The following is a 16,868-nucleotide window of genomic DNA, read 5'->3' on the forward strand; positions in this document are numbered from 1 at the left end:
TGTTTTTCATCAAGGAGTATTTAAGCTCACAATTTACTTTATCTTTTAGACTAAAAAGCGTAAGTCTTCCTTTTTGTTGTAGAGGTTAAAAATTTTTGTGAAATTTTGAGTTTGCTATATGAATTTTTGAACTCCGATTCTAGAAACTAAATTTGGAAATTGTAGGGCTATCTCTTTTTTCATTGCGCTATACAGTGAGTTATTATTCACTTGATTACCTTTTTGGATTGCCGCAAGTCCGAGCTAGTTGAAAAGATTGCGACGGATAACTGCTTTGAGACCATCAGCAACAACTGTGAAAGTGGCAGCTGGTGTATATCAGCCAAATTTTGTTGCCGGAGTTCAATTTTGTCCTCGCTGTGAATTGATTCGTTGGAAAGTGTTCGCAAATGTGGTTTGTTGTTCTCGCTTACCATATCGCATGTGGGTTACTATTGACTACTTGCGCCTTGAGAGACTTATTTGGAATGCTGCATGCCTGCACATCCGAATTCAACAAGTAGAGTAATCGGGGTGTTTTTGATTTTGATGGCTATATTAATAGGTTAGATTTTCTCGTAGACATCATGGATTGTGGCAACCATGTTGTCTTCACCGCTACTGCAGTCTGTTTAGTATAGCCTTGTCGATGAATGCAAAAAAATGCAAAGAGTCCTCGGGGTGAGGTTCTTCTACTGTTTTGACTGATTTTTTCTGTTGATTTCGTGATAGTTTTTGCAAACTTTGGCAATGTGCTTTAGCAAAGCGCAATGGCTACAATTTTTTCCGTTTACAAAGCTTTTATATCATTGACCGGGGAACGACGATGCCCCACAGACAGAGGTCTGCAATGGTGGTGATTGAGAGCCTTGTTTATAGAAATTGTTCGTGAGCGACTAAGTTGAAGAGCGAGTACTGGATGGGTATTGTATTGCGTTAGCGCTGGTCAAGATTGGGATTTTTTTGTGAGCTTGTATTTGATGCCGGATTCGCATATCGAATTCCATGTTGACGGCCAGCTTGAGGGCTCTCCACGGTTCCACATTTTGTTGGAACTGTTCTTTTTGTATTTCCGGATTGAAAAAATTGGGGATGAAGACATCTCTGATCAGAATTTCTTCTTTATTTTCGAAAATACAACTTTCCGTTCTTTTTTTAGGGTCTTCGTAGAAATGCTCAACTGTTTCTCCCCGGAGATATCTTGTGATGAGAAAGACGTCTTTATCGAGCGTTATATTTCGCATTCGAATGAATGCCTCCTCCACAATGTTCTAGAATTCTGCGGTTGAGAGATTGTCGACCATTATAGAAGGATTCTTGCTGCTGAGAACTCTCCACAGAGATACTGAGATAGATCGCTGAGAAGGGATCTTGATCGCCGATTGGCCACAGTTTGTCTCCACACATTTTGTCGATTTCGATCAGTTGTTGGCATATATTTTGCCGGTTAATTTTCTGTTGAGCGTTTTGGGCATTACGTTCTCGTTTTGATTGTAGAGAAGAACTGATGATCGTTTCTTCGTATATAGGTCCAGGGGTAATTGCGCCATATCTGGTTTAGGATCAAGAAGTGTATCCAAAAGGATATTGTCCTTGGCTAGCAAGGCTAATTGTCATTGTACTCTCCATTTTCCCATCGCCAGGTGGTTCAAGTGTAGGTTTATCCCAAAAGGCATCAATTCCGAGAGGAATCCGTTTGCCTGCTGGCTGCGCCAAGTCTTATTTCATTGATTTACTGTCAGGTTAGTGGCGCGAAGATGAACTATTAAAACTTTCAAAATTAGTTTTGGATTTCAACAGGCGGAATACCTATTTCACTTCTAGCACAACTTTGCGGAGCGAAATAAAGTTTTTTCTGATTACTGAATTTGAATTGAAAAGACATTATGAAAGCGAAGTGGTTGTCAACAAAATAAGTAGTGTGAACAGACATGTATGAAAAGGAGATTTAACAAACTAGCAAGAAACTTGAAATATGATCTGAATAATATAAATGGATGAAGGACAAATAAAAAAGGACTAATATATTGCATCGTATCAAGATTTACTGCAGTAAGTTAAATAAGATGATTAGGTATCATGGGGTCAGATGAAAAATTGGTCAAGCAAAAAATCGCATAAAAAAGTGACCAACAGGATTAATATAATTGCTACAAACTTCGTTTGAGAGCAACTAAGTATTATTTTAAACTTCGTTGGAGAGCAATTAAACAGGTTTCATCGTTTTCTATAAGACTAACTGAAACTATGTTGGAGTAAAGTAGCTTGAAGGTTTTCGTAAGCATCTCTATTATGATTTTTCTTCTCTTTGGTCTACAAAAATTTTTGTTGTTCTCAATACCTTTGCAGTTAACCATTATTTTCCCTAACCATCGTTTTTCTTGCACCATTCACATCTTTTCTTGCAATTAACCATTAATATTTCTTCTTAAACTATACAAAACTTGAAAATTTTATATTGTAATATTCTACCAATCATAGCGTAGTCAAGCAAAATTCCTGATTGCGCTAGTTCCCACTGTTTTAACATTTCAAAGCAACAAAAAACTCTGTCAAACTGATAGGACAATGTACTGGAATACAAAGGCCTCTGAACAGTAATCGAACCTGAGGATCTTGCATCATCAGCAACACAATTTCTTTTCTCTAACCCAAACATGTCATTTTCTCGACGTGATGACGGTAATCAGTCATTGAGTTTTTTAAATTATTTTTACTAATATTATTAGAATTATGCACCATTTAAAATCTGCGAAGTGTGTTGTTCTCAATACCCAAACAGAAAAATTTTCATTTTTCTTGTGTTGTGTAAACCGCGGAGAATTTTTTAAGAACCTTTTTGGATAATTATTCATCTCTACAACTCATGTTAATTCTTTTACAACAAGGCGGCTCGGTAATGTGCAATGACACATAAGGTTCCGACCCCGCCCATCCAAAATTTTGGCATAATTGTCTACCAAATGAGGAACAGATAGAAAAACCCAAAAATTATTTTTTGCGAATCCCAAAAAAGCCCAAGTCTTTTTCAAAAAATTCTGTATGAACGATAAGATAACCTCCAAAACAAATAACTCAGTGGAGTAAAAATTGATACATTAGATTGCTCTAATATGTCAATATTAAGAAAGCGAGTCAAAACGAACAGCAAAATCAAACAACAACAACAACAAACATTAATTACATCAAAAAATTTATGTCCCTCTTAAAAACTAAATTTAATAACAAAGTCAACATACCGTCAGATAAACCTGAAACTAAACAAAAATAACTTATAAATCACCAGAAAACATATGCGACCAGTCCATAAAAAGGTTTGGTAACAATTATACAAAAAAGAACAAAAACAGAGAAGTAAACAAATTAACTTATTTTTTTGAAACAATTAACTTCAAAGTAATAAATACCATTAGGAACAAATTAATATTACCACAAATTTGCGATTACCACTACTTCTATAGAAGGGCATTAGGACCTGACCTTATTCATTTTTTAGAGCGGCTAAAAAGAACAACAAAGAACAAACAAAATTTCAATTGAAACTTGCCAGAAAACGCTGTCAAAACCGTCAAGCCAAATTTTGGCACTCAAAATATATTTGATTGCGCCTTCTTCAAACAGCTATAATGTAGTACGTGGCCATTCATTAGTAAGACTAGGTAACAAGTAGACAAAAAAGCGAAGTGCTAAAGTATGTAATACTTTTAATTTTTTTTTCGAAACAAAATTACATTCAATGTCATGAAAGGCATTAATTACAAAAAGAGCTATTTAAATATCGTCGTTTTTTCATGAAAAGGAAACCCTCGAGACCTGTAATTATCCAGAATATTTCTTGCATCTACAAAAAGAACGTCAAATATGACAAAAACCAAATTAATTTAATTTTTTTTTTGTGAGAAAGCGGTGTCGAAGCCAGTAAGGTCATAACAAAATCTTTAAAAAAAAAATTTTGGGACACCAATCCCTTTTATTCCCTTGACACCCATAATGTCATATTTGACCTGTAATCAACTAACGAGATTAGGTAACAAAAAGAAACATAAAAAGAACAAAATTGCGAAGTTAAAAAAGTTTTTTTTTTAATTTTGGAAAACGATGGGTTTGAAAGTCATAAAAGCCATCAGCTATCTGCTAATATCAGAATATCGGTTTTTCTATTCTTCCATGAAAAGCCAATGAAAGCTATCACTATACAGGAAATTTCATGCTTTAATTTGAATGCTAATAAGGTGACATGAGAACTGTCAATAATGTGATAATGTGACAAAATTAGAAAACGTGAAAAACTGGCAAATACCAAAACAAACAAAATTCTAAAATCTTGTAGTATCAAAGCCAGAAAACAATAATTTCAGGCTTAAAACTGCAACCGAGAATAAATGTTAACTCAGTAGAAAGAAGAAGCAGTCTTTTTTTGCTGACACTAAGCTGGAAGTTGAACAAATTAAGAAAAAAATAGAGGAAAAGTTAATTAAGCCATTATTTATTGAAAAGTCAATTATTTTTAAAAAAGAAACGACCATAAACTTTCAATTAAAAAACTAAATGCATTAGCCTGGAGCTGTTTAGTAAGCGAATTGGTTGGACCTATCACTCCTGAGCTTTGATTTGATATGTTCTGTTCTTTGTTATTAAAAAAAAAGTCTTTTTTTTTAAAAACAAAAGGCCGACTGATTACAACCCGATTTTTTTTTGGATTGTAACAGTCCAAGAAAGGCCCAAAACTACCCCTGTTAATACTTATTGTCCGTTAAGAACAATTGATTTTTCGAATGTTGTTGATATAGATAATTTCTGAGTTGGAACTCAAAATAAATTTTGCATTTTTGATAATCAACGAGTAAAGTTAGCAAAAAACGGCAAAGTTTTAACTACAAGGCACTCTCTGCGGACTCTGAAGTAGAAATAGCCCCCCTCTGAGTCTACAAAGATTGTATGAGTGTTGTCTGGGGGTGTACTGTAGGCAAATTTAATCAAAGTGGACTAAAGTAGCTTATTTCGTGCTGTTGTTGATGAAAAAGGCTAAATTTTGAAATGTTTATCCAGATTTTTTGACCAAAAAATTAAATCAAAACAATCAAAAATGCTTGTTCGTCTTCAAAAATAATATCAACGACACTATTCTTAAAAATTATAACAAATTTTAGCAAAATTGACGAAAATTTAGGCAAAAATTCCGGAAAATGTGAATAAAAACAACGTGAATTCACTCTTCTTTTCTCAGAAGTTTAAGCCTCGATAACTCCCTGTAGAAAACGAAAATTAAAAAAATCTTTTTCCATATTCTACGCAGGACGAGCTTTCTAATGATACCAGTCTCAACTCTCTACGATGAATATATCGAGCGGCGAAAATTCACGGAACAAAAAAAAACCCAGTTGAGTATATAGTTCCTCCCCCCTCAAGAGGGTCGGAACAATTAATGCTAAGTAGAAAGCACAGTGATTCGATTTCTGCTGTCAAAATTCACTGTTTTCACTTCATAGTTTTTGCCAATTATTTTTTCTGTTCATAGGATCACTTGGCAAACAAACTGATTATCTAACGTAGCTTAAGTAGCTTTCTCCGGAATTAGGCGAAGCAGTTAAAATTAAATTCTTTGAAATAGCGAAAGTGATAATTGCTTTGATTTAAAATAAGTTTATTCACTATGTGACATTTTCCTTACAGGACACACTGGAAGGTCTCAGGACCTTGCGTGTCCTTTCCTAGCCTGAAATATATATTTTTTATTAAATATAAATTTAATTTAGATTAATTCTTTGTGCATTTGATTTGCAGGTCAAGAAAAATTTGCTCTCGCCCTCAAAATTAAATCATACCTTGGTAAAATTTACCTTATTACCAGATGATTAATCTTAAGTAATCTTTTCATCGTTTTTTTTTTTGGTATAGTCACGTTTATCTGAAGCATTAGATACTCTTGTTTCCTCTTAAAACTGATTAATTGTAATTTAACTCGACTTCAGTGTTTCAATCCAATTTTTAATTTGACAATATTAAAAATCCATAATCAAGATTACACAATATACAGTTACGTTTTACAACTGCTTAATTTAAAGAAAGTTCTCAAAATGTTCAGCAAATAGAAGTTCAAATGAGTGCTTCTCATCCAATCACAAGCCACAATCTCTGGACGAATCAGCGTCTACGATCCACAACACACTATCGTCAATTCCTTGCTCATGTTTTGACACTAGTGACACTGGAATGTCTTCTGATACTTCCCCATCGACTAACACCCTCTAAAATAAAAATTTTCAGTTGACACAAATTGTCTTAACTTTTTTGCCTATCAGGTTTTTTGCCCTTAACTTTGTAATACCATAATATGCTTTCTTTTCTCGTAAAATGACTTCTTTTCTCATACAAAAGCATAAAAGCATATCACAAATTTCCATAACTATCATCCTTACATTTATCAAATGATTAATAAATGGTCGTAAGAAAAGAAAACTGACAATTACTTTTACTATAGGTTGTTTGCCAGACCCAGTAGCGAACACAATCTTCATGGAAGCAGCTCTCACTGTCGGAAGGGTCAAGGTCACCCGCTGTGGAGGTGGTTTAGGCGAATCACTAATCGGCACAACCCCTAATCGCGTCTCCTAAAATATCAAAACGTCTCTCTAAAACTAAGTCCACTTCTAAAAATGCAGTACACTCATATTGAATAGGAATCGCACACAACAATAGGCAAAATCATCTTAAAAATGTTTGAGCGTTTTTTGAGGACGTAGCCTGACCAATTTCGGTCGTGTTTCGCGTTTTAATTTGATAATAGTTGCATAAAATTAAGCCTCAATATGCGTTCTACCAGTGAATTAGATACTGCTTCAGCAGTGAGCAATACATACGGGACTTCAATTAATATTAAAGCTCTATTTAAAACCCTACAATGTTTGAATTGAAAAATGAAATCAATTTGGGTGTACTTTACAATTTACTTTCAGTAGTAAACTGCCGATAAGTTTTTTAGGAGTTCTGAATAAGAGCGATTGAACATGTCAAAAATAAGGAAGACAAACGTCAAGCAACGCTTTCAAACAAGAGTCAAACCAAAAATCAGTCGCAGAGAAAGACCAACATGACTAAAATAATTGGTAAAAACTCCGTTCGAGAGCAATTAATCAATTGGGGTTACATAAACCGTATTGCACCTTTAAGAGAGGATGATTGGGAAAGAGTGAACAGGTGTGTCCATCCGGACCGATTCCAAGGAGCACCAAATCCAGCTTAGTGCTGGCACCAACTGCAGAAACTAACTTCTCGTCGTAGTCTACTGCACAATCCTCCAGTGGCAATACCGGATTGATTGGTATGACAGCAGAAGCTAATGGGGTGTCTTTCCAATAGTTCTGAAAATGACATGAATCATATTACAGAGTTTCTTAAATTATCTTACCAAAATCGGCAGATAATTTTTTGCAAAGAATCATTCTTAAATACAATAAGCAAAATAAGTGTTCATAAATGTTCAGATCGTAAATCCCTGTGAAAACTAAAGTTATGTCGAATCTTGAAACTAATAAGCTTGTAAAAACAGCATTGTCTTCATTATCATTTACAATTTGACTCCTTTCTCGATTAATTAGACAAATTGTTTAAATAGTGTCCTACATAATTCATAAAAATACATCTCAAATGCTTGGTTTTCCAAGATTGAATATGAAACATTATACGTCTCGATGGATTGATTAACTGATGTCGTATCAAGCTGAAATTATAGATACTATCCGTATATATGTCCTTTAAATTTCTAGAACTTTTGAATGTACGTTCAAATTTATGGATTGCTTGCCTTTTTTTTACAATATGTTCAATACACGTCAAGTAATTGATGAGAATGAAACATTTTTTTTTTCAAATCACTGATATTTCTCATGTTCTAGATTCTCTCTCACCATGTAAGCACCATATGTTGATTCGTCATTGTCATATTCAACTTTGCGCTCATCGCAGAAGAATATTTGAACATTCTTTTGCTCCAATCCGCTCTTCAGAACTGAATTGTCATCGAACACCTCTTGAACACAGAGACACGTGAGTGGACAAATAAACAGAAAAGAATAAATAGCTAATTTTGTATATTTACACCCTTAATTATTAACTCTCCTACATGACCTCATCTCTCATTGTAGTCTAGTTTCCAATCAGACAGTCTCCTTGCAAAACTACCACAATCAAGAACTATTTGAAAAAAGTCTCACAAATAAGAGGCCTTCGACGCTCTGAACCTCATTTGGGTCTTTCCCCCTTATAGCCCCCTCAATCATGGTAAATATTCCATAATGGAGTGTGTGCTATAATTTTATGCGGTGGGATACAATGGGAAACACCCCGTCATATATTAACTAGAATTGGAGAAAAAAAATTAACTGAAACAAAGCTTTGGGATTCTACCTTTTTTACTTTTTTCACGGCACAATACATTCTGCGGGAATAACTTCACTCTTTCACTACTGAAATCGTTGAAATGAATCAGAATCAAACACATGCCCAGATATCAACTATAGAGCTTACAGATACAAACAGGTTTTCTTGGAGTTTGATCACTACTTGATATAATCATGCTTCTGAAGGCTACATACATGATTACGGTTAGTTTTCAAACACGGTTTGTCAGCCGATATTTATATTGTTTGCTCTTGCTTGGAACTACTCAAATTACCAGACATTCTGATCTCAAATGATACAAAACAATCAACATCAATCAATTTTCAAAACAGAAATTGAGTTCTTATCATTCGAACGACGATGTAAAGACATTGAGCGTAAGAAATTCGCATTTAATATGTATGAAGCAGATAGTGAGCTTCAACACTAAACATAACCGACTAACGTCGGGCGAATTGTTCTCAAATGACCGGCGAACGGTTGGCCTCAGTAGTAGCGAGCTGTGGCTTAGAGATGATAGCATTAGAGAGAGCGGAGTGGGGCGCGGGGGTGTGAAGTGCGTGCGTGTGTGTGGGAGGGGGGGGGGACCTTCAAGATTAAGAACTGTCTTTCACAACATGAAATTGTCTCCTCAAAACAGTTTTGGTGAATCGCATACTAAGGTTCTAAGAGCTGCTAAGCCCTTAATACCCTCCGGGCTTTACCCATTTTTGAGGACAAAAAGTTTGACGACGAGTAGGGTCGGATAAAAAGTTCGTCAAGCAAAAAATTCCATTAAGAGGACCACGGGACTAACATAATTGCTACAACTTCTTTTGAGAGCTGTTAAACACGTCGTATACGGATTCGATGTTTTCCAACAATGATGCACTAGACTTGCCATTGCCCGGACTGATTAAATAATAATTTTTTATCATTCCTCTTTAGTTATTGAAATTATCGGATTGATCAATCATGTAAGAAGGCTTAGGACAGAAACGCATTAAAGCTAGTGCAAATACAATTTTGATTTCCCAGATGAATTGATGCTTTTATACCCAAGCTGCCATATTGTTGTTGTATTGATTTTTCAGCTGGATGCTGAGGGAACTAGTTCCCTTGAGTCTATTTGAAATATCGTCCACGCATTTCTGCACCTCTGGCAGTCGAAGCAAACGTGCCATGCGCAGATGTTACCGTCGCAAAAACTTCCATTGACAAAGTTCCACATGGTTGAAGGAACTTTCTTTTCATTTTTTACCAAAGTCAATTTTGCATTTCATTATGTTCGCGATTCTACAGGCGAAAAACGCGATATATCAGTGCAGACAAAAATTTTTTGGAGCAAGAATGGCTTTCAAATTATTTGATAAAGCTACTTCAAAACGGGCAAAAATGAGACAACGTCTCCAGAAAGCACTCAACTCCCTCCCAAATTGAGAGTCTAGGGGATATGAAGAGGCCTGGACCGCCCAAGACAAAGTCGAGCTGTTTGATACTTATTTCATATTAGTGAAGGAAAATTTCATATTAGTGAAGGAAAACGATTTCGTATTCTTTGTCTCGTCAGGTAACCAAGTTTACGGCAATTTAAAATTGAGTTCAGTTTATAAGATATTGAGAACGAGTTACACTATTCGAATGCAGCCCAAAGTATAGGACTTGACTGCATCCCTCCTGTTGTACTGAAAAAACCTAGACTACGTGCAAAAAATCACCAAATGGACTGTTCAGGAAATTTTAAAGATTAAGGATTCTTTCCACCTCTTGGAAGCTTGGAGTTGCTTCACCGATATTCAAGGATAATATTACAGTTACAAGTCGATAACTAATGACCGGTTACAATTATTTGAGAGCATGTATAATAATATGAATTTACAACAAAAAGTTGAGGGGATTAAATATCCCTCTTAAAGAAGTCAGTTAATACATATGGAGCACCTACATGAATAGCGCCAAGAGCAGAGGTTAGTCTCTGAATAGTTTTCATGGAAAAAAAGTCCGGAAGATCGACAGGAGCTTTGGCTTGAGGCCAAAGGGCTGGGTAACGTCAACTGCTGGTAAATAATTGATGAGACAGCAAGTTCTCACAAAGAATTCTTGGTATTGAAGCTCAGTACTACGGTATTCAATGTGTGGGATAATTCTGCAGTCACGAGACCTCGCTCTTCCAAGTTTGAAAGTGAATTGTGGGTCAATGTCATAGCCGCCATTGCACATCTTTACCAGCGTGAGGACGTCAAGTACTTGATTGTACATTGGAATTGGCAGGAGATTAAGTAATAATCGTTCACTACAATCGCATTTCCAAGGCAAAACCCATTTGGTAACTCGGCGCTGTAGCTGTTCAATCTTCCTCATGTCTCCCCGGGATGCAAACCAGCAAGGTGAACCATAACAAAGTGCTGAGAATAGTGCTTTTGTAAAGATTCAGCTTCGATTTCACAGATATTGCTCCTGAGACATTACGTCTGGCAAAGAAGAATGTATTGTAGGCTTTTTGAAGTCGTGTCGAGATATGAAGGGACCAGTTCAGATTATATGTCATGGTGAGACCCAGGTCTTCGTGTGAGGAAACGATTGCAACACTTGCACCAACTAGGATATAATGGGGATACTCACCATACAAATTGATAATCCTGCTTTTTTCTGCATGGAATATCATCTTGTTTTTGCGTGCCCAGTTTTCCAATTCAGGTAAAAGTGTGAGAAAATTTGAGTCTGAGGCCAAAATTTTAGTGTCATCAGCGAGTTGATGAGCGAGTGTCATCAGCGAGTTGATGAAGCAGGCTGCCTGAGTTAGAGACAGATATTCCGGCAAACTGTTTACGTATACCGAGAGAGGTCTCACAAAGAGAGGTCTCACAATGGAGCCCTGAGAGACACCGCTTGTGACTTCCAGTAGTGATGATGAAGATTCTTCAATGGTAACACGTTGGTAACGGTCGCTCAGATAGCTATCGATTAGCTTGAGGAGATAACCGCGAACACCGAATGATACTATCTTTTTCAGTAAGCATGCGTGATCAACATTGTCAAAAGCTTTTTCCAGGTCAAGATATAAAATGTGAGTTGCCTTTCTACTATCGATTCCTTGGTAAATAGATCTTAAAGACACCAAGAGTAGCAAAACGCACGCTATACCTTTCCGAAATCCGTATTGAGCATTCGTTAACTGTGGTGATATGATAGACCACAGTTTTTCAAACAAGCATCTTCCTAAGATTTTGCTTGCACAAGGAAGAAATGAGACAGGTCGATAGTTGCTGACCAGACTTCGATTCCCTTTTTTGAATATCGATACAACTTTAGAGATTTTCCATTGATCTGGATAGATGCCGGTTTCTTTTGCTTTTCTGAAAATAAAAGACAGTGATTTTGCTAGGCTCTTCGTCTGAGACTTCAGGAGACAATTAGGAATGTTATCTTCACCAGTTGCCTTTTTGATGTCTAGATTGATTAGAATACTAAGAACATAGTTTTCGCTAGTGTTGAAATCACCGTCATTGTGATATTTGAGAGGGTCTTCTGGAATGTCATACGTAGTTTTGGGCGAGTAAACACATGTGAAGTAGATATTCAGCAAATTGGCTTTTTCAGCCGCGGTTTTTGCGTCCGATACGTCATTTCGAAGAACAGGAGGAAGTGTTACATTTCCTCTCACTTTTCTCAGGTGTTGAAAAATTTTGTCTGTTGATCTCTGTGCAAAAATCCTACCTTCGTACGCACTGCTTGCTCGATCCTGCTCCAATTGCTCGTTTAGAGAGTTTCTCGTCTGCTGTATCTTTGAGATCTGATCCGGTTTTCTTTTTTCCATTGTATGAACTCTTTTAATTAGTTTTGAAGCCATAGGAGAGATCCAGGGTGCGAGACTCCTTTTATGCTTCGTCTTGATAGGAACAAATTCTTTGAGGAATGATGATAGCCACTCAAGCCACAGTGAGACCATTAAGGTAGGTTTGAAAGGATTCTTCTGTATCGATTGGGCAAGTCCAACTTCATCTGCTTTGCTGAAGTTGTATGACTTTTGTGGTTTTTGCGACGTGATTCTACGATCAAAATTGAGTTTTATTGATATTGGTTTATGATCTGAGGGGAAAGGTGTATTCTGGAAGACCTCATTAATGGAAGTTATCTGTTCAGGCTGAGACGACAGGCAAAGATCAAGAATATTGGAGGAGGTTGTTTTGAAGTTGACCAGTTGGATCAAATTGAATTCCAGGAAGGTTTCAGCAAATTCCATCTCGTATGAGCTTGGACTTGATGTCATTCCAGTCGACCTCAAAACTAGTTCACTTTTCTTCTGAGAAGGTGCGCCATAATGTAACTGATACAAAGCTTGCCACTCTTATATGAAAACATAGGTGCCGCTAACGAAGCTTTTGATAAAAAATAAAGCATTCAATCTTGTCTCAATGCTTGAATGATAAGAAATCTGGGAAAAGCCGTATCTTTAGTTTATTATGGCTGTTTCAAATTTATTGAAGACTGTTAAAACAGAGAAATTCAGTAGTCTCGACTTAGTACGACTCTTGTAAGATTCCTGTTTAAGGAAATACACAAAGCATATAAACAAAAGCATTGTTTACAAAAATAGATGAAAAAAACCGTGTATGATCTCCAAAAATGGCGACATTTTATAGGAATGACTTGACTCGTCTAAAACTTCACTTACTTGGCAGGTCCGCCAGCAGTTTGATCATTGAGCCTCCCGATAAGCCAAAAACAAATGACTGCGTTGACTGCAGTTCTCTGACACCAATCTCCAAAATTTTGTCTTTAAGAAGAGCTCCTACTTCGCCGGAAGATGAGCATTTCACATGTTTGACGTTTCCTTTGGATTGCAGAGCCTCCATTGTAACATCTGAATAGCGACAAACTTTCAACAAACAATAAATCAGCAACGATACAAAGACTACAAATAAGGTTGCAGCATTATATTTAACCATTGCCTGCTGGCTCCATTTACAAATCAAGTAGTCAATGAAGTACTACATCATCATCTGAAAACAAGGAATTTGAAAAGGAAAACGAATTGCATACAAACGGCAAACATCCAACAAATCTTAGATTCTGTTTCTTTTACAAGAAGTGCGCAGCAATGAAGTTCTACAACAGACCCGCATTAAGCTTAAATTTATCAATCAGGATCACCAAATAAGTAGAGACGTCGCGCTGAGATTCTGACAGTTTTTAGAAATTTTAGAGAGAGAGAGAGACACTCTATTATTGATTAGAGATAGCTGACGCAAGATACACAATATGCAGACGTTTATCTTCAGGTTGACATAAATTGATGCACACCCGAATACAATGATTTACGAAGTACCTACACTTGTCTGATTGACTCTAATTCCATGAAACGAGTTAACATAACAACCAATTCTTAAAGCTATTTACAATTTAGTGAAAATTTTTTCATTTAAATTTGGCGCTTTATTTAAGTTTAACGCTTTATCTTGTTGTTGCTGTTGGGGATTTTTAGCCACGGCTGAGGGGACTTGGTCCCTGTCGTCTTAATTAAAACATTGTCCAGTTGTTAAAACGTTGCGCAGTCGCAGCCGATTTGCCACGTGCAGATGTTTGTTTCACAAAATGTTTCATTGAAAAATCTCCACATGATCTCAAGAATGCGACTTTTTAGTCCTGCAGACTGGCGAACGTCTGTGTACTTGGCTAATCGATTGATGACTCGGCACATTCTAAACACAAATTCGTTTCGTGCTCTCTGTTCGTCTCCTCGGCAATTTGAAAATCTCGTGCTGTCGACTCTCCTCGTCCAGAATCTCTGGCAGAACCAGATCGCAGTTATCATCTTTTACTAGCTTCACAAGTAGCAATACGTCAGACAGTTGAAGAAAAATGGGCAGTGGAAGAATATTCAACAGTCTCAATTGGTTGAGATAGTTCAGTTCTCTTTCCGGTGATCCATTTCAATACCTTTCTTTGAAACCTTTCAAATTCATTGAGATCGCTGCGTGACGGCGACACACAGATAAAGCCGTGCAGAAGATCCGGAAGAACGAGTCATTTATGAAGACCCAATTTTACGCTCATTCTCACTTTCGCATGAACATTTCTCTTCATCATATGAAGGACTTGGTTCGCGTTTCAAATTCTTGTGTCAGCATGAAGTCTCCACGAAAGATCTTTTTACACTGTGACACCAAGGTCTTTGATAGCTTGTATGCTATCGAGTTTCCCGCCAAAGAGCTTCATTTAATTCAAGATGCCTTGGAACGTTATCCGCGATCATTTTTCCATTGCAAGGTCTATTTTATTTTGCATTACCCATTTCACTACCGCATGCAAGTCGTCCAGAAAATTCCAAAAAGTATTTACCAAGGACAATAACTTCAGGTCATCTGCAAAAAGGAAGGGCTCCGCAAAGAAAAGCACATCGGAAAGATCGTTTATAAAAATACAGAACAGCAGAGGAACCAAAAGATAGCTTTGCGGAACTCTACTTGTTACTTCTAGCACTTCAGAGCATACATTGTCCACCAGCAAAAACTGCTTTCTATCCCTGAGGTTGTAGAACAGAATTTCCAAAAGACAATAGCCGATGCCAATATGGGCAACTTTCCTCAGCAGCTAACAATGAGGAATTTTGTCATATGCTTTGGCAAAGTCATTATACACAGCATCTTCAGTATTGGAGTTCTTTTCGATAGCCTCATATATCTGCTGCGAAACTAGAGGATATTAGTCAAATTTGTTTTCACTTGACAAAACCATGCTGTTGCCTGCATAATAGTTTTGCAAAATGCTTAACCAGACTCGAGTATACGCATTTCTCGAGAATTTTGTTGACTATGTTCAGCACCAAAACTGGTTTGTAATTGTCTCTAACTTTTCCATCTCCACTTTTGTGAATTGGGGTTACAAAAGCAACCTTCCAGCTTTTTGGAATTTTCCTGCGACATTTAATGTTTTTGAACATCAATTGCATTGAAGAGCTGATGTTTAGTGGTTTTCGGAAGAAAGTCGGTGGTATACCATCTGGGCCACGAGACTTCTAAGGACGATAAAAATTCACTGATTTGCTTCTTCGAGATGCAAAAATTTCTCAATGTTGGGTTTTCAGTTTGGTAACCTTCAATGCTGAATTTTGATTTTGACGGAAACGTTGAATGGAAAAATTCATTCAACAATAATGCTTTTCTGACAAAATCAGAGCATTTGACATTTCCCCTCACAATCATTTTATGAAGGGATGAGAACTTGTTCAAGCATTTAATGTGCTTGAAAATGGAATGAGTGTTGCACGCTTGCATTAGCTTTTCTTGATAGTTTCTTTTGTCCTATTCAGCAGTTTGATTCACTTCATTTTCAAGTTGTAAGACAAGTTGTTTTCGGTAACTAGTGGGACGTCGAGTCAAAAGTTCTCTTTGAGTTTCAGTCTTTTCATAAGATTTGAAGTAAACGCTGTTATCCAAGGTAGAAAGTATTGTCGATGCTTCGTTCGTAGCGGTACAAAAAATTTAGTGACAGATGAAAGAAAAGAGTAGAATTCTTCACTGGTGTTTTAAATGTTAGGAAAACAATTGGTTGGAATGAGTTTGACGATAGATAAGAATTTATTTCATTGAAATCAGCAATTCCGAAGCTGCGAAAGATTTCAGGCACTCGTTTTGCAACTTGAAGGGGACATTCAACCGAAAGGCGAATTGTTTCGTTGTCCGAGCAATCATAGACAAACGAGACATTTAGTCTGAGGCCTGCAGTGACTGCACAGTTTTTGTAAAATTCACATCAAGAATGTTGTGCTTGCATGTTAGGAAGCCGTTGGCTTGGCAGAACAATTGGTCGTCAAAAATCTCTAAAATTTATTGTCCATATGAGTCCGTGCTACTCATCGTGAGCCAATTTGACTCTGGGAATTATAGGTCTCCACAAACAGTAGGCGTTTGTTTTTCGGGAAGTTGTTCAAGAGCAACTTACAATCTCTTGCTTCGTATCGAAGGCAGCTTTGCTTTGGAGGATTAAAAAAAAACAGATAACAATTTCAGTGCACTGAAGTTTCACAGTACAAGCGATGCACAACACCGGTAAATTGGTGGTGATTTTCTCGCTTTCATTTTGGCTCGGCCGATCTGCACGGAAAACAAAATAATCATTTAAGATTAATTCAGAGCAATTGATTTTCTTGTTTAACAATTTTTCGTACAAACAGACGATATGGAACTCGTTTAGGAGAACGGCATTTGCTAATTTTGCTCTTCTTACTAAAGCTCGTGTCGTGTATTGAGCTGAAGGATGTTCATGAACATTAGTCAAGCCTCATGCTGACCGGAGTCGGTGAAGATGTCCACTTCCACGCCATCGTTGTACAGCTGAAGATTCTTTAATCCTAATTTTTCTCTGAGAACACCTTAATTCAGCAACTCTCTTTTTTTAGGATTGGTTTTTTAAAGGCTTCATCTTTGGACAAAGCTAGAAAAACGAAGAGAATTTTTTCTTTAAGAGTTTCACGGTTGTCTCTACATCGAGCCAACACCAATCGAACT

At 36.8% G+C, this 16,868-nt stretch overlaps 1 protein-coding gene across 1 annotated transcript; it reads right to left on the minus strand.

The window, feature by feature from the left end:
* Positions 1-5,953: 5,953 nt before the first annotated feature.
* Positions 5,954-13,376, minus strand: LOC142354027 (6-phosphogluconolactonase-like). The gene is made up of 5 exons (XM_075406291.1): positions 13,034-13,376; positions 7,887-8,008; positions 7,143-7,340; positions 6,450-6,590; positions 5,954-6,227 (listed from the first exon to the last, which is right to left on the minus strand). The coding sequence occupies exons 1-5, from the start codon at positions 13,305-13,307 to the stop codon at positions 6,099-6,101; spliced, it is 864 nt and encodes a 287-aa protein (XP_075262406.1). The 5' UTR covers positions 13,308-13,376; the 3' UTR covers positions 5,954-6,098.
* Positions 13,377-16,868: the final 3,492 nt, after the last annotated feature.

The sequence above is a fragment of the Convolutriloba macropyga genome, chromosome 15, assembly GCF_964194025.1.
Source record: "Convolutriloba macropyga chromosome 15, txConMacr16.3, whole genome shotgun sequence".
Taxonomy (NCBI): domain Eukaryota; kingdom Metazoa; phylum Xenacoelomorpha; order Acoela; family Convolutidae; genus Convolutriloba; species Convolutriloba macropyga.